Source organism: Elgaria multicarinata, chromosome 10 (genome assembly GCF_023053635.1).
Source record: "Elgaria multicarinata webbii isolate HBS135686 ecotype San Diego chromosome 10, rElgMul1.1.pri, whole genome shotgun sequence".
NCBI classification, from domain to species: domain Eukaryota; kingdom Metazoa; phylum Chordata; class Lepidosauria; order Squamata; family Anguidae; genus Elgaria; species Elgaria multicarinata.
In genome coordinates this window covers 55362698-55388400 of record NC_086180.1, presented here as the reverse complement: position 1 = coordinate 55388400, position 25703 = coordinate 55362698, and the positions used below count along the sequence as shown (strand labels likewise).

General features: G+C 43.4%; 1 protein-coding gene across 2 annotated transcripts in view; it reads left to right on the top strand.

Moving 5' to 3' along the window:
• GABRA4 (gamma-aminobutyric acid type A receptor subunit alpha4) overlaps positions 1-25424 on the top strand; it is a 66331-nt gene extending 40907 nt beyond the window's left edge. For both annotated transcript variants that reach the window (XM_063136365.1, XM_063136366.1), the window contains 2 exons: positions 6368-6627; positions 24703-25424. In XM_063136365.1, the coding sequence (XP_062992435.1) occupies positions 6368-6627; positions 24703-25242 (800 nt within the window). In that variant the 3' untranslated portion in view covers positions 25243-25424. The remainder of the gene's footprint in view (positions 1-6367; positions 6628-24702) is intronic.
• Positions 25425-25703: the final 279 nt, after the last annotated feature.

Here is a 25703-nt window from a genome sequence, read left to right as displayed (position 1 = left end):
GAAGATTTTTTTTATAAGGCCTGTTCAGACAACACGCTTGCAGCAAGTGGTTAGTGAGCATAGTTAAACCGTAGTTATTTAGCTACCATGTTTAGGAAAAACTCTGTTCACTGAAAATGCTGAATCATAATGGCTTAGTGTGTTGTCTGAATAGGGCCACAGAAAGCTTATACATGGTGATCTGTGCATCCTTCACCCCACCAAATAAAGACGTAGGAACCGGTGAGAGGTTCTAGGAGCCAGATTGGAGCAAGCTAGCAAGAGAGATCTGAGCAAGCCAGAGAGATGTAGCAATCCTGTTCTCGTATTGTTATGCCAGGGGTCTTGAACCTCAGGCCTGGGGGGCAAATTTGGAGGGAGGAAGCAGCAGCCAGGCACCTCTCCACTGTGCCTGGCTCCAGCTCCAGCTGAGAGCCCCCTCCCTCCTGCTACCGTCTCTGGAGAGGCCACCAGTGAGGGAGGAAGCAGCAGCCAGGCACCTCTCCACCGTGCCTGGGTCCAGCTCCAGCTGAGAGCCCCCTCCCTCCTGCTACCAACTGTCTCTGCAGAGGCCACCAGTGAGGGAGGAAGCAGCAGCCAGGCACCTCTCCACCGTGCCTGGGTCCAGCTCCAGCTGAGAGCCCCCTCCCTCCTGCTACCAACTGTCTCTGCAGAGGCCACCAGTGAGGGAGGAAGCAGCAGCCAGGCACCTCTCCACTGTGCCTGGCTCCAGCTCCAGCTGAGAGCCCCCTCCCTCCTGCTGTCAACTGTAACTGCTGAACTTTGCAACTAAGATTGTAGTGCCTGAATTTGCTTTCCTTTTTCCCCTCCTCCTCCTCCCTCCCAATCCCTTTTCCTTTTGTGTCATGTCTTTTAGATTGTAAGCCTGTGGGCAGGGACTGTCAAGAAATACTTTTGTAAGCCGCCGTGAGAGCCTTTTTTGGCTGAATGGCGGCATAAAAATCCTTAAATAAATAAAAAAATAAAAAAATAAATTTGAATTGCTTGGGATTCCGAACCATCCATTCAGGATTCCCCAGAGGGTCACCCCCCTTCCTGACATCACCAGGTTCCTCCACGTCGCTGGTTTCCACTCCTTCTGACCACCTATCATCTGATGGTTTCCCAGCTTTTGTGTGATTGCTTCCTCATACTAAAAGGCTGAATTGGCTTTCATAAGGCAGTAAGCACTTTAAAAGCTAAAATATGCTGCGTGGGTGGGTGTGGATATTTGTCCTTACTCCTTTTGCCTTTGGCCCCATATGCTTTGCCTTCATCCCTACCCAGCTCTAGAATGCATCCCCCCACAATTTTTTTTAAAAATTATCTCCCCCCTCCCCACCTGTGCTCCAAAGTGATACAGTCCATTCTACCCCTTCATTGCCACTTCCTTCTCTGGAATGTGTAGATCTAGGAAAAGAGACAGAGGCCCTGTTCAGAAGACACCTTAAGCCATAGCTTTAACCATGGTGGTTAAGCCAGAAAGCCAGGATGTGTTCACAAGACACCTTAAACCATGGTGAATAAAGTAAAAAGCCTTATTCACCATAGTTAAAGCCATGGTTTAAGGTGTCTTCTGAATTCGGCCTGGCTTTCTGGCTTAACCATCATGGTTAAAGCCATGGTTTAAGGTGTCTTCTGAATGGGCGCAATATGTTGGGAACTGGTTACTCTACATGTAGATTATTGGTATTGTTTCAGCATAAACCTTTCAAGATACATGCTTGCATTAAAACGGTTTTCTTTTCATGGTATTTCCAGTTGCATCTTGTCTCTAGCAGACTTCTGGCAGAAAGCTTTTAACTGATGAGGAGCTGCCTTAGGAAGTGTCCAGTGATAATCCTGCCATTTTTCTGAAGCAGCACAAAATTAATTGTTCCCTTTAATAGAGATGTCGCCAGTTCTTCTCTTTGGATTATGAGAGGGATAAGAAAATGCATGGTTCAGGCTACAAAATAATATATTAGCATTTGCATGCCAATTAGACAATCTGATATATCCTCTCTGAAAAGACTTGAGTTTTTAATTGCATACATTATTGGATAATGCATACAATCAAGTATCTGGGGAGCACTTCTCTGTGGCACATCACTGTGTGTACCCCCAGAGAGAATCAAGAGAATTAACAGTAGTGTATTGTTGTGTTTGGAATTACTACATTAATCTGAAAGGTCCCTTTAAAATATAATGTGCCGATTCCCAAATAAAGCAAGTGTCTTGCAGTAGGATAGAATCCTTGCTTAGATAATGCAAGATTTATATTGCTATAAGGAGCTGCCTTATTCTATTCCATTGAGTCTAGACAGTGGGTATCCCTAGCCTAGCACTGCCTCTCCTGGCTGGCAGTGGCCTGGGATGATTTAGTTTGAAACTGAAGCAGGGATCTCGGGTAGTATCCAATTGTGTCATTCCATTAGTGCAAATTACATTGTGCTAGCAGAAACTAGATTCCGAACTACGCGCAAGAACATAAGAAGTACCATGCTGGATCAGACCAAGGGTCCATCTAGTCCAGCACTCTGTTCCCACAGCGGCCAACCAGCCATTGGCCAGGGATGAACAAGCAGGACATGGTGCAACAGCCCCCTCCCACCCATGTTCCCCAGCAACTGGTGCACACAGGCTTACTGCCTCGAATACTGGAGAATCATCCAACTAAACTTATATTTGTACATGTGTGGTTGTGCATGCAGTTTTGAATTATGCTTGTGCAACCCGTTCTGCAACCCGTTAGACAACCAATCACACATTTTGCCTAGGTTACGCAACTGCTTGCACCCATTGTGCAAGAATAATGGGCTACTGCTTGTGCAATAGAAAATTCATTAGAGCTCTTCTAGCACTATTTGAGTTTGCAGAACGTTACTGTTGGATACTGCCCCTTGTGCATACAAAGTATGTCCCCTTCATAGGGGTGGGCGAAACACATCTCTTTCTAGTTTGTGTCATATTCACAGGTATTCAGTCATAAGTCCATACCATCTGATTCCTGCATGAGTCTGTAATTTTTTAAAAAATGCACACACAAAAGTCACATTCCTTCTTTGGATGCAACTTCCCTTAACATGCACATTTTTGTATGAAACTTTCCCTAATACAAGCACTTTTGTATGTAACTTTCCCCAATGTGTGCGTTTTTGTAAACAACTTTTGCTAATATATGTATTCTTGAATGCAATTTTTCAATCTGGAATTGCATCACAAAATTTGGAGAAAGGCACAGTCTGGAGGAGGACTGTAGTTTGATCTACATAGCTTTTGGGGGAGCATGAATTAGGCTGGTTTAGTTAAAAATGCAGGCCGAACAAAATGCCCTTCCAACCCTGGCTCTACCACAGAGTTATGGCTACTCCCCAATTAAGCATGAGATTATTGTTGTTCAGAATCAACTGGTCAAAAACAAGCTGTGGTCGCATAGGCAGGGTTTACCATCCCAATTCCTGCCGCACACTTCTGAATTCTACATACTGCAATGGCAATGCTGTTTCTATAAAGACCTGGTTCAATCAGGAAAGATTCTGCTTCAATTCAGCCATCCTGGCAGGTGACTGCCAAACTAGGGCTTGCGCAGTCCCTCTTCCCCTGTCCCCTTAACATATGGATTTCTTCCTCCCTCTCCTGGCTTGTTGGAAACACAGGGCAGAATCCAGTGGGGTGCCTCATGCCCCACTGATTCTCTTACACACTATTAACTCTGGAGAGAAAGCGACCCCTACTGCTTCTGCAGTGGTGATTTAGCACTTCTGGGGCAACTGAAAATGAGCGGAAACACTCGTTTCTGGAAGGAAGCAGGTTGGTGGAGCTCTCATAAGGGAGCTATACCAACCTGCCTTCTTCTAGAAATGAGCGTTTCCCTAAGAAAATACTAAAACTCCCTTATGTAAGCAGTGACCCTTGCTTGCACAACAAAATTGATGGGACCTCGAAGAAGGAAATTGGCAGGGTAGAAAGGGAACAGTGGGAGCATAAACACCCTGTTGGGTTCTGCCCATTCTTTGCCATGGCGTCTGTATGGAGGGAAATTATGGTTTGTGCTAGCCATGTTTTGCCAACTCTCCTCTGCCATCTGTGGTTTGGGGGTATGTCTGGTTAGCACTAACCGGAGTTTGCCCAGTTTAGATAGAATGGCAAATTGTGCTTAGACTACAGCTGCCTTGCCCAAGTTGGTGCTCTCTCCAGATATTTTGTACTACAACTCCCAGAATTCTTGATCTTGGACTCCAAACTAAGTTGGAGTCCAAAACTTCTGGAGGGTACCAGGCTGGGCAAAGCTGGACTAGAGCAAACCAGGGAACAAATGAACGTGTGAGCCTATGCACTACTTGCTATCCCCAAACCATCGTTGGGCTAGCACATGTTGAGACCAAGTGCTAGCCCATGTGCTAGCTCTCTGCTCCCCCTTCCCACACTTTTCATGGCCTCTCCGTTTCCTCCTTGTCTTTCCACATTACAAGAGTGATGGGAATGTGCACCCCAAACCCATATTCTGCCCAGTGATTGTGAACCCACATTAGATGTGTTGTGTCCAGATGTACATTGTGGTTTTGGCTGTGCATTTGCATCCATTCTAAGCACAAACTTTCCAAGCCCAGCTTTCCATTGCTGGATAGGTCTGTGCCGTTATGTGCATGCGCACCAAATTGCAGAACACAGAGAGCCTTTCCCTGAGGTGATTGTACTCTGTACTAATTTAAACCACAGTCTCAATCCAAGCACTGTAAGTGGATTGTTCCATACCATTAGAGTTATATTACAGAACTGTCAGGAGAAACACTGTATTGCTGCATTTGGTCACATACTGCTGTCTTCTCGGCTGCTTTATTAAAATGTATAGTCTCTCATATTATTTTAAAGCGGTTTTGAGTTCATTCGTCCTTATTATCATCTGGTGAAAAGAAGAAAGAAAAAGGGGGGAAAGCAGCAGCTGTAAACAGAATTTGCACTGGAATCACTGTCATTTAGAGTCCTGAGCTTCAATACAGTCTTTTCGATTTGCAGTTGTAAAGCCCTCCAAAAATCTCTTTAGTAGCTCTGATATTTTTTCCTTTACTACTTTTTAAACCCCTTTATGATTGGAAAAAAAATATTTTAATTAGTGTTGGGTTATAGTTAAGTCACAAACAATGAGATTTGTTTGACAATGGCCACAATCCAACACAGTGTTAAGTACTCTTGAGCCAAGGACTGCAGTTTCATATAAAAATATGGAATTGTTGTCAGGATCACTGGGTAGAGCAAGCAGAAAAATGACAAGAAGCGCATCATCACCTAATCTAATGCAGTCTAATCAGTTGCGGGACACCTTGTGAAGTGCTTTGCACAACAATTTGCACATGCATAATCAAAGTTGACACTTGTGTAAGGCCGAAAATGGGTTTCCCACAACCAGTAGGAGCTTTGTACTAGTGGAATCACATCATTGGATACAATCCATAATAGCCCGTGTTAGTCCTACGTAGAGTAGACCCATTGAAATTAATGGGGACAAGTTAGTCGACATGATATCTAGGATGTGTAATAACCACACAGTGTTAATTTCCATGAGGTCTCATGGACCTTTGCTATCTCCTGATCCACAAGATATACAGGGTGCAGTTATCGGCAGATAATCAACACAATATTTCCTATGAGGTAGCTGCCCTTGCTGTAGCTGCCAGGAAATTACATGTATCAGCAATTCCAATCATTCTTAATCATAAATTTTTAAAGGATTGCTGATATATCTCCTGTATGGACAGCTTCTTACAGTTCCGGGGAGGTTGGGGAGCAACAGATTGTATTATATCTTATTGTGGGTTATTTTTGTTATGCTGTCTACCAAAGTATAATGGCATTGGCTAAGTGCAATAAAGATAATCATCTGGAGGTATAAATAAAAATTCTGAACGGGCCTACTTATTATGATTGTAACTTTTGCAACAACTGAAAATTGTGATTGTGCTGTCATATTATAGTTTTCACCATATTGGGTCATTTACATTGCAATCCTATAATGTCTAGTCAGAAGCAAACTCCATTGAGTTCAATGGGACTTACTCCCTGGTAAGTGTGTATAGGGCTGTCTCTTTAGATGGGACACATGCAGCATTTCCTCCCCGTTAATTCAAATTGTGGTTTAACTGGCCCCAATGCGTTTTAATGAAATCTTCAATACACTTTTTAAAAAAAAGAATTAAAGAAAAGGAGGGTGCTGAAATGCTTCAAAACAATTGATTCCCTTACTGGAAGAAATACATGGAGTATGTATGAACTGGCACATGTTACATGTGGTTTTTGGGTACCATTTGGGGTCTGTGATGTATAGGAGGGTTATAAAAACTAGATCTGATTTGATTTTGAATTGGATAAATACAGCAACCAATTTTGCTTTGTGTCTTTTATTTTCAAGGAATAACCACCGTTTTGACTATGACAACTCTGAGCATCAGCGCAAGGCATTCCTTGCCCAAAGTCTCCTATGCCACCGCCATGGACTGGTTCATCGCCGTGTGCTTTGCCTTTGTATTCTCTGCACTTATCGAATTTGCAGCTGTCAACTATTTCACTAACGTTCAAACGGAAAAAGCAAAAAGGAAGGCCATGAAATCCACCCCTGAATTTCCAGCAGCTCCTGTGCAGAGGGAAAACTGTGCAGATGAGGCACCCATGGTATTTTATTGATTTAATACACTTTAGAAGCTTACTAGCAAAATGGCTGTCAAACGTATATTGAAAGGTGATGGGTCTTAGTTGAGTTGGACGGCCAGATGTCAGCTCCAGTTCCCCTACTCAGGTGGCTTTATTAATTTATTTAATTTATTTGTTTCATTTCTATACCTCCCAATAGCCAAAGCTTTGCCTCATCTGGCCTTTCCTTGGTATCTGGCTTCCCATGGGACTCATATAAGAAGAACCCTGCCAAAAGCCTATCTAGCCCATAGGGACCAACCAGGTGATGCCTCTGGGAAGCCCACAAGTAGGATATGAGGGTGTCACTTTTGTCTACCAGTTGCAGCTAAGCTGCCTTCTTTGCCTGTTCCTCTCATACTGTAGCCAGTCTCTCAACCCCTGTGTCCACGTCAGCAAGGAGAAAAGCAGCACAGCTCTTACACCCTCAAGTCAGAGTTCTTTGCCCTGCTCCCTTGGGGGTCTCATTTTATAGACAAGCAAGGTCAGGAGAAAATCATATATAAGGTCAGGAAAATCATCATATTACTGTGAGGCTCCCCGAAAGTATTGGTGAAACAGGCCCAAGATATAGGTCAAAGGGGTTGGCTCATTACCAGGTTTGAGCCCGGGTTTGGCTGTTTGGTTTAGTGCCCCAGCTTCCCCTGCAATTTGCTGACCACTTGCAGATTGCCTCCTAGGAAATCAGGGCAGACTTTGCCTCAGACGTCCTAGCTTCTGAGGTGATGGGGATGGTAGTGGCGGCGGCTGGCTTAGGTCTCCAGGCTGCTACTGTTTGCCTGGTTCTCCAGGCCTTCCTGCTTCCTAGAACTCTTATCTATCTGCGCACCCAATCTGCTTCTCTGCCTATCAACCGCCCTGGGAGAGCTGAAATGTGTCCATCTGATGGTTGATTGGAGTTTTAGATCAATGGATCTTTTTTCGCAATGCAAATTGTTCTTGCAGTGGCAGGTGGGGTGGGGAGAGGCGAGACAAAATGAAACTCATATCCCCTGTGCTGAAGGCCAGAACTATGTGGAAAAAGTAACACGTCATTTGGCCAGCAGTACAAATCCAGCTCTCTGATGTCCCCCAGATGGCAATGCTGCCTTCCCCTTTTCCCTGACCACCAATAATTTCCCTGCCTTTATGCAATCCCCCACCTTGTCTCTCCTATGGCTTAGTTAAAGGCAATAAGAGCTTTAAGTGAAAATACACTAGTCTTTTTGGCCCCTGAGAGCTTTTCTGAAAAGAAATTTGTCCCTCAGTATGAAAGAAGTTGAACACCTCTGAATTTGGCCCTCATTCTGTGTAGAATTTTAGATTTCTTGTGAGCTTGGTTCCTGGAACTGGCTGCAGCCTAGTCATGGATCTGGAGGTGACTACAGACAGCATGATCCTGAAAGTGCCTTTTATACTCTCTGCCACAATTTTCAAAGTGAGGAGTAGGCTTTGCGCATTTGACATTTCAGAGTGGCGACTCCTGCATGTGAAACTCTCTTTTGAGGCAATTCTTCAGGCCCGCTTCGTCGCAAAACATTTCACTGATACAAATGGCTCCCGTCTGAACTACGTGGATTGGATACTGCAGACAGGGGTGGAATGTTATATATCGTTCAGCACCAAGTTTTAAAAAGGTGCGAGAAAACAAATAGGGGCGATGTGGGGTTTTGTTATCATTGGATTTGTCGGAAGGAAATTGTCCTCCTTTAAAGTGCAATTGGAGGCAGACGGCTAAATGAGAAACCATTCTAGGAAATGGAACCTCAACTCATTCAGGCTGACTCTGAGATTGAGCCACATCATCCGAGTTGAATCAGAACATGTTGCTGGCTGAAAAAGACGTTAACAAGCAATAACGGTGCTTGCATTATTTTGCAGTTTGCCTGTTTTCAAATCAAGTTTTAGGATAGTGCCCAGAAATCTGGGGATTTAATTTGATTGAAGGCATGTTTGCTAGCATCCCAACGGTGCAGCCATTGGCCCAAATTCAAACATGCATTATATATGTTCACTTGCAAACATGCAGCTGGATGGCCATCTGTCGGGTACGCTTTAAGGTGGATTCCTGCACTGAGCAGAGTGTTGGGCTTGACGTCCTTATAGGCCCCTTCCAACTCTACTATTCTATGATTTTATGTAAATAAATCTAACATGGGTAATTTCCCTTGAAGGTGCACAGGGGTAGGCAACTTGGAGTCCTCCAGATGTTTTGGACTACAACTTTCATCAGCCCCAGCCAGCATGACCAATGGTAAGGGATTATGGCAGTTGTCCAAAACATTTGGAGGACACCAAATGTTTTCTGTATACAGTTGGTGCTTTCCAATGCACTACAGCCCAGGAGGTCTTGAGTCTGAACTTGATTTCCTCTTCCTTAATGGCCAGCAAGATGCGTTTTCTGACATAGAAGTACAGAATTGAAAAATAATTCCACCAAAGTCTTTTACTAGCCCAGACATGGAGGCATTAGTTGTTCGTTGCAAGTGAACAGCCTGATGGGGATTAAAAGCAGCATTGTCTTTGTCCCTGGGTATGAGATGGCTTCAGATGTTACATAGTACACTGGGAAATGTGAGTAGTGTTGGTTGAAGAATAGGTGCATCTACTTCTTGCACCCTCTATGTGGTATTTAGGGACGTATGAGAATTTTGTTTTGGTTCATTTTTCACTCGAATTTGCCTCTGAGTTTGAACAGAAATGTGAGCATTTTTTTTCCAGGAGAAGCTCTCATTTCCCCCAAATTTGTGTTTGTGTTGGAAAAAAGTACACTTTTAAAAAATGCAGATTTTCAAAAAACAAACAAACCATTTTCACAGTTTTGCCTATAGGAGAAAAGTGTGCATTTGGATGCACACATTTTGAAAATGTGGTTTTTCCCCCATTTGAAAACACACACTTTGCCCACTTGAACAAAACTGAAAAAGATGGCCATCCAACACAGGAGCAAAGGGCATCCAAGCTTCAAGGTGGTGTTCACTGGTTTTCAAACTGGGGAGCTGTGCCTTGGCCCACAGTGGAGTGTGCAAACTCCAGCTGAGATGAGAGTGTGTGCGTCTTTTCACAGACGAAGATGTGCCATGCCCTGCTTCACACATTCAGCAGGAAGCACGAGTGGAGGCACTGGGGCTTTGGCTTCCATGGTTCTTACAATGCATGAAATAAGATATCCAAAGCCAGGGGCATTGCTACGACCGGTTGGGCTCCAGCCCCAAATCTATTCCCCAGAGCTTTGAAGGTCCGGAAGGGTCCCCCCCGCCCCCCTTAGCTTAATTACATTGCAGGGGGAAGTTTTCAAGGAGAGAATTGCAACTGGGAAGGGAAGGGTTAACTCTCCCCACCCTACATGCTGCAATGCCCCCTCCCCCACCAAACCCCTCCCTCCATGGCAGTTAAGCTTAGGAAAACATGTTTTCCTTTGGTTTGGGATGATCTGGATGATTCGCAGGATGCAAATGGCAATTTTGTGTCTTATGGGCCTGGTCCCTGAACCCAGCACCCCTTCTTTACTCTGAGCCATTCTTTAATTTGCCGTGCACGTTTCCTTTCCCAGCATTTTGCCATCCCTGACTGCATTGGCTGTGTTCAGTAGGGCACTCTGTGAGATTGAAGATGCATTGATTTTCTATTTCCTTGATTCCCAATCTCAGTTGAAGCCAAACTGTTCCTCCTCAGATTATTCACAACTGACCCAGTTTACTCCTTCCCCTTCTAAAGATCCAGGAGTCTCTGATGAAGTCTAGGAGAATTGTGAGGATAGTGGATGCCTTTCCTCCTTATGACAGTAGGGATGGCTGACACCCCCCCATTATACGTTGCAGGGGTGGTCCGCCATGGAGAAATTTGAGCCAGTTGGGGCCCTACGGATTTCCCCGGGGCCCTGCTGATCTCCGGCTTTAAGGACACGAATATTATAACGTAAATGCATATTTCATACCATTTGCATCCATAAACCCTTTACATTTATGTAAATTGCCCTTCTATATCAATTGCAGTCATTTACAGCTCTAATTTTTTCACAGTAGGCTAATGGCAGCTCCCATTAGCCTATTGCATTGTTCCAAAAGCTGGATAGCCGCCCCGCATGAACACTGGAGGTTGGATTCTTTGGAATTTGGCTTCATTTGAGTCTGCAGCAGTTTTCTTCAGTATCCCTACATGACAGTGGCATAACTAGATGGTCAACTGGGCAGGGACAAAAATATCAGCACATTTTAGCTGAAAGCTCTTACTGCCTGTAATTAAGCCTTAGGGGGGCCATTTCAAACTTCTAAAACGAGCAAAAATGCACGAAACTGGGGGCGGGGAAGCATGTGGGTGCATACACACAAGCCTGGGCCGTCCCTGGCTAGTGCTAGCTGATGAGAGTTCCGAGATAAGAGAAAGGGGTTCCCTTGCCCGCACTCCCAGGGGCTTTTGATGCAATCAACCATGATAGCCTTCTGGATCGACTAGGTTGGGAATTGGGGGCACTGTTCTGTGGTGGTTCTATCCCAACTTGGATGGCTGTTTCTAGAAGGTCGTGCTGGGGGATTGCTGTTCTGGTCCATGGCAATTACGTCATGTGTTTCTGCAAGGCTCAGTTTTACTCCCTGTGCTATTTAACGTCTACATGAAATCAGTGGGGGAGGTTAGCCAGAGATCTGGGCTGAAGCGTGATCGGTAATGTAGATGTCAGCCAGCTATACCGCTCCTTTTCATTTAACTGAAGTGAGGTAGTGGATGTCCTGAGTTGGTGCCAGAGCAGGTGATGGACTGGATGAGGACCAGTAAACTGAAGCTCACTCCAGACTAAGGCCATAGCTAGACCTAAGGTTTATCCCTGGATCATCCAGGGGTCAAACCTGTTCATCTAGGTGACACACAGGGGATCCCGTGCTCAGGCAGGGGCAAACCCTGGATGATCCCAGGATAAACCTTAGGTCTAGCTGTGGCCCAAGTGGAGATATTGTTTGTCCAGTTTAGTGATGTCTAGTTAGTTCTGGAAGAGTTTGGACTGCTTTGGAAAGATCAAGGCCGAATCTACACTACTGCTTTAAAGCGCTTTATAACAGTTTTGACAACTGTATATGGCGTATGTCCTGGGCCCCAACAGTTGACCAAACTGTTATAAAGCACTTTAAAGCAGTAGTGTAGATCCTGCCCAAGTGCACAGACTGGGGGTGGTCCTGGATTCAGCATGGACATTTGAGGCACAGGTGGCTTTAGTGGCTAGGAGCACCTCTTATTAGCTTAGGCTGATATACCAGCTGGGCTGGGATAGCCTGGCACAATTATCCAAACTCTGGTAACCTCTCAGTAGACTACTACAAAGGCTTGGTTCAGAATACAGCTGCTAGGCAATTAACTGCGAGTAGTTGATGTGATTATGTGATGCCAGTACATAGTCAGCTGCACTGGCTTCCAAAAAGGCCCAAATGGCTTGGGGCCAGAGTATCTAAAGGATATATATACCTGCTTGGACCTTTAGGGCATCTTTGGAGGTCCTTCTCTGTGTGGCAATGCTGAAGGTTGGCTACAAGCGAGAGGGTCTTCTGTTTATGCCCTTCCCAAGGAGACTTGCCTTGTGCCCCACATGTTATTTTTTTGGCACCAGGCAAAGACTTTTCTTCCCTCCCAGGCATTTTAGACATGTCGCCCCCCACTGCTGTACTCCTTATGTGCATTTAAAGGACATAATGATCCCAACACTTATTCGGCTACAGCCCAACATTGATAATCCAGGTTTATTTTATGATTCACATCAGAATAGTCTATCAGGCAATGAGAAGTGACACATGCTTTTGAGGTCTGGGTTCTAGTCCCCATTCGACCATGGAAACTCACTGGGCAACTTTGGGCCAATCACAGACTCTCAGCCCGACCTACCTCACAGAGTCGTTGTGATAAATTTCACAGTGGCTTGATCTATAGGTGATAAATGTTAATCGACAAGTTGCAGAAACCTTCACACACTGATTTCTTCAGATGAAATCATTGTTGAAGGCTCCATTGCAGAACAGGCCGTGTTTGTTTTTCTGGTCAGTTGGCAACACTAGGCTGTGACAACATTCAGGATTGGGGCAGAGGAACAGCTGACAATTGAAACGTGTGAATGAACAAGCTGTGATTAAGTATATCATGTTCATATGAAATCGTGGCTGAAGTCGTATGAACAGTTGCCTAGGAATCAGCCCCAGTTAACCCAGTTTGATACATAGGATTGAGCTGGATTTTTTCCTGAAATCATTGCTGGCTGATCTGAGTGGAAATGGAATTGTAATTAGTGTGCAATGGGTTTTGGTGGATGATGGATGTGTCGGAACTATTGCCTACTGGTAAGGTTGTCACCTGATCAGAAAAAAGTGTGGCTTTATTCCCTTAAGAGCAGCTGGATGTGCAGAAATCAGCAGGGGAAGCTTTTGTCTGTATATCAATCTGCTCTTAAAGTCACAGTGACAGTGGCCTGTTCTAAAGTTGGCAACCCTACAGAAATGAGCTAATTGCATTATGTGATTAACTGACAGACGAAATAAGCAGTATATTTTACAATCCTTAGGGATCATCTCCAATTAACTGTTGCAAATGTCTGCATTTGAAATATGCTGATGGTTTACGTATTGCGATGGTGGTAAGCTTGTTTGTGATTGCGGGCCAGGGATGTTGCACTCACTAGCGTCCTGGTCCTCTCTTTTGATTTGGGCTAGTTGAAAGTCTTGCGAATTTGTTTCCCCAGGGCATGAGCCATATGCTGATGTTCCGAAAGCCGTTACAGTACATTGACCGTTTGGGGTGGTGGGTGGGGAAATGAGGCTAATTCTTGGCTCCTGCTCTCCATCTGGCAAGGGCATTTCAAATCTTTATAATTTATGTCAGCGGTGTCGAACCTCTTTCAGCCTGATGGCCAAATTCAATTTTGGAGTTGCGTTCCAGTGATGGGTGGTGCTGAAGGCAAAAGGAAGTGGGACCAAAGGTGAAAGGGGCAGGGCTAAATACCAAAAATGCCAGCATATTTTATCCTAAAGCTTTTACTAGTAGTAACTAAGCCTTAGGAGAGCCATTGCAAAACACTTTACAAAACTTATGGTTTTGTTCAAGCATTCGTGCGCTCCTTTTACTTTTTTAAAAAATCTAAAATGGTGCCCGTAATGGCGCCGCCACGTGTAGACAAGGGTGATAATCTCGCAATCATAAAATTGTGAGATCATCGCCCTCCAACCCCCTTGTCTAGCCATGCCCAAGGAGTCTGTAACTTCACATTTATCCCATCTCAAATTTGAAGGTATTAATGGCTAAGGGTGTTGGCTGACTGGGGCATGATGGGAGTTGTAGGACTTCTTCCAAACTGAACATCTATAGGACTGCACCCTAAATAATTCTCAAAATGTGTGATTTCTGAAAGAAGGGGAGAGTTTCTGTTAAGTGTGAGCATACAGTTTAACAAATCAAGGTTACTCCTCATTATCACAAGCAAAAATACAAATATTATAAAGACTTTTTTCTTTAATATTATTTGAAAATGTAGAATATTCCCTTTTGTAGTAACATACCTGAACAAAACATGGCTTCAAAAGCAAAGAAGTTCAAGGCCATCATTACTGCAGGTGATCCAGGTTGAAAAGGAGTATTGGTATGGTTTCAACTGGTAGGTAAAGTTTTGTTTTAAGGGAGGAAGTAGGTGAGGTTTGATTCAGCCTGGCAAGCCATCCAAATCCAAGAATCTTTGCTTATTGTCAGCTGCATTAATTAATTGGTGTGTGTGCTAATCTGAGATTTTAGTTGATTAATTTATGTAATTACTTGACTAAAATATATAATTCTAACAACTTAAAAACTTTAGTGCTATCTTTCTTTTTTTAAAGCAGGGGGAGTATACCTTTCAGAAATCATGGAGTTGTATGATAATTTAAGCCCCAGAGTGGGTCTACTCTGGATACAACCCTTAGCCTTAACTTAACAAGAGGCAACCACTTGCTAAATTCATGCAATCACTTGGTAAATCGGTTGTCGGTATTGTTTGCCAGGTGGCGATGTAACATTATTCTCACCATTGCAAGGTGTTAGAGACAATTGGCTTGTCCAGTGTTGACCTGCACAACATGGTAACTTTCCATCTGATAAAGTATCATCTGTATTCACTCCTTGCCCATATCTCGACCCTAATTTTCAAAATGGGTTCTGGAGTTGAGCTCTTCATCCAGCCACTGTTAATCCTCAGCTGGTCCAGGAGATTAGTTTTTGATCGCATGGAACCATGGGAAAATCCATTAGAAAATCCAGTCCAATGTACTCCATGGTAGTTACCTCTCTTTGTATTACCAGATGCATACATCACAAGAGGCCTGAAAAGCCATGCTTACGTTTGGATACAAAAATGGAAAGAAGTCTCAGGATGCTATAGAAAAGTTTATTATACAAAAGCCCTACATGTTTCGGCCTCTTGTTTTTTAGGCAGTCTTTTGGGGGTTGTTACAATGTCTGCAGAAATTATTAACAACAAATTGTCTTGTGATGGCAACTAGTCTAATAAACTTTTCTATCGCATCCTGATCATTCTCTCTCCTTTTGTGTACATCTTGGATGCTCACTCGCCTTGCACCCATGCTTATGTTTGGACCATCTATGGCCAGTCTCATGAGATAGAAATGCACTTGAAATGAAGGAGTGTTTTAAAACTTCTGGTTGCTTCTGAGATTTACATTTATGTGTCTCATTCAATTACTCCCCCTCCCATTTCTACCACAAATACCAACATTTTGCCTGAAGCATAAACAATTTCAACTTTTTAGCACTCAGCCAATGTAATAACTTTCGTTAACAGGCCTCCAAAGACTACAGTTTTCACACCTCCCTTGTAAGCTAATTTAAATGTGGTAACTTTATTGTATTACACATATGGATGCTATCTTATGCTGGCTTTATTAGCTTCTTCCTTATGGTCACCACAAAAGCAATCACCCTTCCTTTCGGATTTTTTCAGGTTCTCCATCTTTTATTTGTCTCCAGCTTCCCATAAAATAATAGTATCAAATAATGGCTTGCTACACGGCTTTATTTAAATTGTGTTTTTTTAAACCCAATATTTTTGAGGCAAGCACGTGAATAATTGGTTCCCACAAGCTAGAAAATCATTCAAAATGCATTGACCCAAATTCTGTCCTATCCAGCAGTGTGTGATTCTTTGCCTGAAATCAAAGTGAGGTTCTGTATAAGGTTTATTCAGCCTGTGACTACAGCTAGATTCAAAATTGTCTTGGATTTTTTCTGAGGTAAATTCATAAACTGTAATTGGCTTGCAGAAATTAATATCTGTAGTTATTGCGGTTTAAAGATAATTTGGGGGGAAAGTACATGTTCTAGCTTGGGAGAATATCAAAACATAAAAGTTAAAACATAACTGGTAATTCCTGTAGTGTATGGGGTACTAGTCTAGATAATCAAAGAAACGGAGCCACTCTGAATTACCACTGTCTGTTGGTTTGGTCAGTGTTTCATTTTATTTGAAGCACACATTGAACAGTAGAAGAGGGATTGCTTGAAACTGACCTAGTTTCTAAATTGCACCCTCCCCAGGGGTATGTGACAAGGGTTAAATATTGTGCTAATAAAGATTAGGAGATTACCAGAAAAGGAAACATTTTGCTGTGACCCTGATTCACAATGAAACTTTTTATCACAAGATGATGACGATGATGATGATGATGATGATGATGATGATGATTTAAAAAACCAACATATTTTAAAATAGAATTCACTTGTAAAAACATAAGAGGAATCTATTCCAGGAGCATGAAGAACAGAATCATGGTTTTCATTAAAATCCCTCTTGGGGCCTAGCTAGATGTTCATGGGAGACTTGTGCCTGCCACCAGCCTGTGTCTTCCACGTCCACCTTCCAGGTAATGCCTAGTGAAAGAAATACTTCATACGCTGTTGTTGCATCCAGTGTTTATGGTGCTCATTCTCTGTAGTGCTCATTCTACAGAGAATGAGCTGACATCTATGTCAGCTCATTCTCTGTAGCTTTCCAGGGGGTGGGAAACCACTGGATGCTATGATGGCCCTTTCTACACCTAAGGGGTATCCCAGGAAAATGGAGGGATTGTCCCTGCCTGGATGCACAGGAACAATCTAGGGATGATCCTGTGGAAAAAGGCAGGTGTAGAAATGGCCAATGTCATTGTTATGATTGTGATAGATCCATTTCTAGTTTCTCACCGGTATTTCGGAATGCCTTGATGTGAATCGCAGATTAATCCAGACTGGGAATATAAGAATTCTGAAAGGAAGGAGTGTGTTTGTTGTTCTGAGCCAGGAAGGTACCTGCACATTAAGCTATACATCTGTTGAGCTTATTCTGCATCCAGGTTCTTATTCCAGAGAGTCCCTTCTTTTAGTAGATGTACATGTCGGGGAGATGTGGATTGACAGGAGCCATAAATCCCCTGGAATGTTTTGCTAGGCTCTGGCAGTTCCTGTCCACAAGCCTGCCACATCTGCCAAGCGACTTTAAAATGTGAGCCGCAATCCAGTCCCAAAATGGCTATGCTTCAGACTTGTTGCTTTCAGTGGGAGAAAGTTAATGATGCTATAGAAGCATCAGGATGCTATAGAAAAGTTTATTAGACTAGTTGCTATCACAAGACAATTTGTTATTAATAATTTCTGCAGACATTGTAACAACCCCCTGAAGAAGGCCTAAAAAACAAGAGGCCAAAACATTTTGGGCTTTTGTATAATAACCTTTCAAAAGGCAGAGAAATGAGATTAGTGTCCAGAGGGGACTGAAGTAATCCTTGACACTTGGGACTCCCTCTGTGATTATTTCTGGACCCAAAGCCGCTACAGATTACTCCTTTCCTTTTTAATCTTAACTTCAAGACATAGGGCCTTGCTAGACCTACCTGATAATCCAGTGGGGAGTCGGGGTGAGGCTGCGCTGCAGCTAGCGCGGGCCGTTGCCCCTAGCTAGACGTCAGATGCGACAGGGAAAGGAAAGTCCCGTTGCGTCGGCCATTTTTTAAAAAAACTTAAAGGGGCGATGTGCGCAGGAGCGCACCAATGAAAAGGTAGGGTTTTTTTTTTTAAAAAAAGGGTTCCCCGCTCCCCCTGCCCCTGATTCCCCCCCACAATGTCTGATACCCCCTGCTCACCCCCTCGCTTGCCCGCTCGCCCCCTCACTCGCCCGCTCGCCCACCATGTCCACCCCCCTCGCTCACCATGTCCACCCCCCTCGCTCACCATGTCCACCCCCTCGCTCACCATGTCCACCCCCCGCTCACCATGTCTGATGCCCCCCCTGCTCGCCATGCCCCCTCCGCCCCCCCCAGCCCAATGGGCACAGCGCTCGGCTTCTCCCAGCTACTCGGAAGTAAGCGAGCAGCCGGGAAAAGCCATGGAACTAGCTAGACCTTCCGCAGCCCCGGGCTCAGCCCAGGGCTGCGGAAAAAACAGGCCACAAACGGATCCGGTTATCCCGGGTCAAGGGAGGGTTTAGCCTGGCCTGACCCCGGGATCCCCTGTGCTTCGTCTGCATGCACAGCAGGGAGCCCGGGCCTCGCACCGGGCTAAACCCTCATCTAGCAATGGCCATAGATTAGATTGCAAGTGTATGGACAAAGTTGTCTTCTCCTATTTTCATCGAGCATAGATTTGTTGTCATCTCTAAAACCACAAGGCAGCCTTCTTCAACCTGGTGCCCTCTAGGCATGTTGGATTGCAATTCCCATCATTCTCAGCCAGCATGGCCAATTGTAAGCACCAGCTTGCAGACAGTTGCCATCAAGGCTAGAGATTTAGTCATTATTTTTAATACAATCTGATGTCATTTCACTAAAAATGTGAAGAAAAAGCACATGTTCCCAGGACTATACCATTTCAAACAGGAAGTGAGAACCACATGTCTCAATGTTGCCCCAATAAAAAAGAGTTCCCCTTCCATTGTAAGCTAGCACATAAGGGAAAGGGTTTGAAAATACTATCTCTATATTTTTTGCTGGCTTGCTTCTTTCTATTGTTGTGTAATTATATGACTCACGTTTGCCATTTCAGCAGTGCTGATTAATATGCCAGCGAACTAGCTGCTGTGCATCACAACTTTTGCAAGGATGCACAGTTTCAGCCCATCCTAAATTTGCAACCCAACTTCACTGGAGTGCAAAATTGGCTTGCTTGTCATGAGCTGGTAATACATGCAAAACGATCTAATACTTCCTTTTCTGGCTCAAATGGAGGATTAGGGAGGCTCAGAGGACTTTTTTTCTTTCTTTCCAAATTTCCACTGCATATGAACAGCTGTTTCTAATGGGCAAACCTTGTTCATAATTGAAGGGCTTGGATTGAGTCATGCTTGAGCACCACTTTAGCATGGTGGCAGTCATACCTGGAGAGCTTGGATGGTGGGGTAGAACAGGGAATGATCTACAAGCTATTTTTGTAAGAAAGAGATGAGCAGTTCCTCTTTCTTTTTCTTCTGGTATCGAGATAGATTTTGTACTCTAAAGTCAGCCACACAATCTTATTGAATAGAACTGCCATAATGTTTAACAATAGATCAGACAAATTTGCAGCAAATTATGCCAACGGCATACTCCATTGCATTACGCATGGTCAATTTAATGTGCTTCCGTTTGGAAAGAGACGGTCACGGCATTAATTGCAATATTTATACATGCCTGCAAAGAAGTTTGCCGGGTTATTCTACCTTTGCGGCAAATAAAGTGGATAAGATTTTTGCAGTGGTTATGAAAGCAGTATCTTGTGTGAGTCCTTGAGAGATGATTGAAGAAGTCAAGAATGTGTCATTTCTGGCTGTCGAAATCAGCCTCCCTTTAAAAAGCACCAGAAAATATTCAAAAGCGTTTCAGCTGTGGTTTGGAATACAGGATAACTAAATTCTGTTTTGGTGTGGTGGTGGTGGTGGGGGGGGGCTAAAAGGGAGGGAGGAGGATTTTACATAATACAAATTTCACGCTAACTGAAATCAAGGCCACCCAGGCAAAATGTCACCTGATGCCATAAGAGGAGCATTAGGCTGTTTTCAGTGGAATAGGAAATTAGGGATTGCCAGCTCACCTGTGTGCAATTTGTTGGATGCTTGCCCCACCACCATCTGCCACAGCTCATCGGGCCGCGTGAGCATCTTTTGAGGCTTGCATAGGCCCAACGAGTGCTATGCAGTGGTCTGTTCTCGGTCCAGAAACCCAGGCCTAATCTACACCAAGCAGAATATTGCACTATGAAAGTGGTACAAAAGTGGTGTATAAAAGGAAGGAGCCACACAGGATATAGTAGTATGAAAGTGGTATATGGTACATGTCAATGGGCCCTAACACTTGTCAGTCCACTTCAATACCACTATAAAGCAGTAGTGTGGCTCCAGCCTTTTATATCTCGCTTTCATACTGCCTTCATAGTATGATATCCTGCTTGGTGTAGATTAGGCCAGTGTTTTACCCTCTGTTGCAAAAACAGCAACCGTAAAGGCCCCATTTATACAAGAGTAAAGTCATGAACAGAGTGTGTTCGTGCCTTTACTCTTGCATAAATGGGATTTTTACATCCGCCATTTAGGCAGTGGAGCAAAATGCATGATTTCTGGAGCCTCCATTGTGGTACACAGTGGAGGCTCTGGATGAGAGGTTGTCAGGCCTTGTGGGCACTCACTTGGAGTGTAGTTTCGTGAATGTGTCATGGGTGCCTGACTGAGTTGAGGGGTGGATACGGGGCAGTCCGTCAGAGTCCTGGACTCAGTCGGGTACCCACGACATCCCTAAACAGGATTTTTGGGATTCTGCTACAAAGTTTCTGTGGGGGATGAGATTAACTAGGGTGGCCATGTGTCCTCATTTACAGAGGACAGTCCCTTATTTGAAGGGTTGGATGGCATCTTCTGTTGGAAGACCTGTCCAATCCAAATCTGGCCTAAAGAGAAAGAACCATGAAAAGGGAGAGGAGCGGGGGCCTTGAATTGCCCATGGCCGCTCAGCACCTGGACAGCACACCGAACAGGCCCAGAGGGTCACCTGACCCCAGCTGTCCACATTATGGTGGGATGTATTGTATTTCTATTTAAATTACAGTAATTATTTCTCAATTTGCTTCTATACATGTAAATTAGCACATGCACATTTTATGTAAATTGGTACCTTCTTTTGTCCTCTTTTGGGTGATGCATTTCCTCTTTGGCAGTCTGCAAATGGCTGCTGTAAACGGCATGCTGTCCATGAACCCCGCCCCCCTGCATAATCACCACTTTGGTAAACCAAAAAAAAGGGGAGGGGAGAAAAAAAGAAGATAATGAGCCTTTATCTACAAACAATCCTAATATGCCTGTGTGTGTTTACTATAGTACAGCCTGAGGTTGAAATAATGATCCATGTGCTTAATAGAGGCAATGTTCAAAAGACCACACGAAACAGCTATCCCTGTTCGTCGTATATTGCTGTGGCTGTACAAAATCATCTTCCAGCTTTTTGGATTCTTCATCAAATACAAATGATTCTTGTTGGAAGCAAATCACATTCTCCCCCTAACGTTTATGTTCTTTTCATCATGAAGAATATTCTGGGGGCGCAACCACGTTTTCTCACCATTTAATTTCTCCCTTGTAAAGTGACATTGACAAATATTGCACATAGGGATCTGTACAGAAAAAAGATGTGAGCCAATGTGCTATGCACACTTAGCTGCAAGTAAGCCCCATTCAATACAATGGGGCTTATATCTGAGAAAACATGCATAGAATTTACATAGTCCATTTAAGCGTATTTCTTGCTCTTCTGGCATTAAATAACTATTGGTTTGTATACTTTAAAGTAGCATTATACTTTATTTCTGCCACCACTTTATGAACATGCTATACCCATGCCCCCCTTATTTATTTATTTGCTTGTTTGTTTGTTTCTAGCATTTTCATCCCACTCCTCAGCCAAAAAAGGCTCCTGGGGTGGTTTACAATCAATCAACAGGCTTACAATCTAAAAGAGACACGATACACAAGGAAAAGGCGATGAGGAGGGAAAAGAAAATAATAATAATTAGACTGTCAGCAGGGCTGGTGGGATGGACCTGCTCTCCCTTCTCATCTCCCGAAGGAGGGGCTGTCCAACTGGAGGAGCCTCTGATGTTCCCTTTGCCTGCTCCCATCTCCCTTGCTCCTTCTTACAGGGTTGTAGGAGCTTGCCCTGCGGTGGGACAGGTCATAGTCCAACTGGAGCAGGCGCACCACATGCATATTCATTGAGTGTATCATTCATTGCAATGTATTTTAAGATGCTAAAAATTCATTTGCCTGTCCATAAGTCATACACAACCCATGTTTGGAGATAAAAAAAATGCCATGCCTGTGTGATTAGAATTGCACATGCTGGAACTCAAGCTTTCTAGATCAACTTGTGTCATCAGTGCTGCCTGCCATCAGTATATTTTTCTGCTTCTCTATCTCCTCCTTCTAACAGTAAATCCAACCCTTACAAATGCGGACAGAAAATAGCAGATAGCAGCAATCACGTGCAAGAAAGAAATAGTCCAATGAAGAAATATGTCTAAACAAGAATCCCATCCACCTTCTGGGCATCACCTATTATTGGTGCTATGAATGATCTGTGTACTTGTCATGTATACATTTGAGCTTCATGTTCAATTGTTACAGATGTGTGTGCAGAGAAAAAAAGTTATATGAAATTATTTGATTTGTACCCTGCCTTTCGACTGAGAAAATGGCACTGAAGGCAGCTTACAATCATCTATAAGAGTTGAGTAACCAATAATAAAGCTCTCTCTCTCTCTCTCTCTCCCTCTCTCCCTCTCTCTCTCTCTGTATGCATGCACATGTGTGTATGTGTTGTCATATATGATGAATACATATTTTCATACACTTGGTGACTCCTGTCTCCATCCTTCAAGAAAGGTTGCTGGTTTTAAAACCTAGATATAATTGGTAGTAGTTATGTTTATTTGCTTTAAATCATTTATCATCACAAAACAATCCTCAACAGAAAAAATATCTACAATACTCAGGGAGTTCTAAAGCATTAGAAGCAACACTATATGGAATTTGGGCACAGTTTTATGGGAAACACATTTAATCAATCAATCAGGTAAGTAATATTTTCAGTCTACACTAAAATAAGTTGCTTGAAGCAAGCTGCAGAACACTCATGTTCATAGCTGCCACCTGAAACTGTAGCAGCAGCCCTGCATCCAGAAGAACCAGATATGTATCTTGTCAACCTTGGGAAGGAAAATGATAGGAATCTTATCCTTCTCTGGGGGAGGATTTGTTGTGTGTGATAAAAGCTGAAATGTCTGATCACATTTCCCTTCCTGAAATTTTTGTCACCTGCTCTGACTGCTGCTTTGCTTGCCAGATGTTTTATGTAACTTCCACCATACTTGAGTCCACAGCTCATCATATGCTGGTAAATGGAGAAGGACATTTTGCTTGCCCCAGAAGCCCCAGAGACAAGCATTGAATTCATACTGGTTGTTCTACGAATGTTAGGACAAGCTCCTCTCCTCACTAATAATGTTTGCTCATAGGGAGTACAATTATGGATAAAGCAACGAAGTGTCATGTGGCATCTTAAAGATGTATTATGGCATAAGCTTATCTGATAAAATGGAGTCTAGTCCACAAAAGTTTATGCTATAATAAAATTACTAGTTTTTAATTTACTACAAGGCTTTTCGTTGTTTTGGTTAACGGGCTAATATAGTTACCCCCCTGGAAACACTACAGATGCTAACCAAGAGCATACAATAGTGCAGTAATAGACTTTACTGAAATAAGCCACTTGTATTTGTTTGTGGTGTGTCATCAGTTCCGTATGTTCCTTGGTCCAGGGCGAAAGAGAGAGAGTGTTTTCTTGGAAGATTTATTTTGTCAGGCAGAGGAAATGCTTGGAGCTATTTGGTGGTGTTTATGCAATTAAATTGAGGGTCCCCCCCCTCCTTGAAAACTGGTGACTGGCATTCAAATTTGAGCCATTTAGGCATGGCTATGAGTATTAAGGTCAGTCACTCTGTATCATTTCACACTGGGATAAGCATTCAGGCACAGCCAGGGTGAGGATCTGCATATTCAGTTTTTGTGAACCAGCTTTACATCCAGCTTTGAAATTCAACACACAAACTATATGGGACAAACATGCGGAAAACCTCAAATGAAGCCTTATAAAAATGGACCCAGAATTGTGATAGAACACAGGTGAACACCTGAATTATTTCCAGAACTGTTGATGAGGTTTGTTCTGCAGGGATTTCCAGTAAATATTGTCTTTGTTGTCAAAAACCATTCCACACATTACACAGAATGAGGTAGTAATTGAGGACTGTACTGGATTGTACCATTTCTGATTGCAGATGGAGGAAATTATATTTTGATATATGCCTGCATTATTTTTAATAATCTTTCCTTATATGTAATAAAGTAGCTCTTCAAGAAGAAAGGTTTAGTATAGTTGGCTCCTTGATGTGCTGGTTTGTTACATGCAGGGAGCTTTTTATTTGGGAGAGCGTTCAAAGAATAGGAAACCTGCCTCCACCACTCTGCAGTTTGGAGAATGCAATAGTGCAAAGGTTTACTACTTCAGTTCGAGTACTACCATTCTGTGAAATATGCAGAATAGCTTCCAGTCACCAGCATCTCTAATAATTACTACAACTGACTGGTATCTACATTACCATCACAATCCACATTTAGGGAGACAGGATATACTGGTGGGTCTAGGTTTAGAAAAGCAACAATGATCGTCTTACTTGTCATGTGATTATTTCTCTATGCCCTTATGTGATGGGAAGAGATTTAGTGTTGACCAATACATTTTCATTGAACACCCGAACCCCATTCATAAATTTCAGGAGGGTGCTGCTTTCCCCCCCTCCTTACCTTTTTTTTATACTATTAAAGAATGCCCTCATTCAGAAGACACCTTAAACCATGGCTTTAACCATGGTGGTTAAGCCAGAAAGCCTTATTCACCTTGGTTAAAGCCATGGTTTAAGGTGTCTTCTGAATGTGGCCTTTATCTTCATGTCTGCACTTATGTGTGACCATTTCTATGGCAAACCACTGATGTTGTTCTTTCAATACTGCAGAATACAGACTCGAATTCAAATGTGAGGAAAAGAACTAACACCATAGTACAGCCAGAAGCCGAGAGTGTGAAGAGAATTGACACAGGAAACGGTTCGATGCCACCTTCGACAGTAACTCAGGGGCCTTCGGACATTACGCCCCGCTCTCCTTCAGCATCGAGTCCGAACCCCTTCAGCCGTATTAGCATCTCGGAAACATTGGCTTCTGCGAGAGGGACTCCTTCGGCTCCTCCCTCTACCCCAGTTTTAACTGGATATATACCCCAGCAAGCTATAGCTGGGTCTCCGTCCATCCATCATTTACTTGGATCTAGACTGGAGCAGATTCAGACTACAGCGAATACTTTGGGAGCTTCTGCCAAGCCGTCAGCCGTCAGTCCTGCCCCTGCTCCCGCCCCTCCGGCCTCCAGTTCTGGCACCAGTAAGATCGACAAATATGCACGCATTTTGTTTCCAGTCACTTTTGGAGCTTTCAACATGGTCTACTGGGTGGTGTATCTATCCAAGGACACCATGGAGAAATCAAAAAGTCTAATGTAGTCTTGCTGCTATGTAGTAGTTTATTCTGCAGTTTACTCAAAACATGTTTGAATGCGGAGTTTCTTCTTTTAAAACTATTTTTTAAAAAAGAAACCTTTAATGCTTATTTTTTAAACAAAGCTCTGTGCTCGTTTTCCCATGGTAAAGGGCAGATATTATTACATAAATGAACTCAGCAAAGACAGAGATTGGCTTCCGGGGCTTCTCAAAATGGTGTTTTGTGAACAGAAGTGTAGTGGGCCATTGGGAAGGACAGAGGTGGGATGGAAATAAACTGCAGGGGCATACAGATGTGCAAGAAGTATGGATTGGCTTTTCCAAATGTGCATACTGATCCGTAGAAATCTGTATTTTCATTGCGTCGCTTCAGCACTGAATACTCTAGTATGAGCTGTGGTGGCTGTTACTTGGGAATTACTCAGGCCTTTGCTGGTAAAGGCCTTCCCTTAAAGAAAGCATAT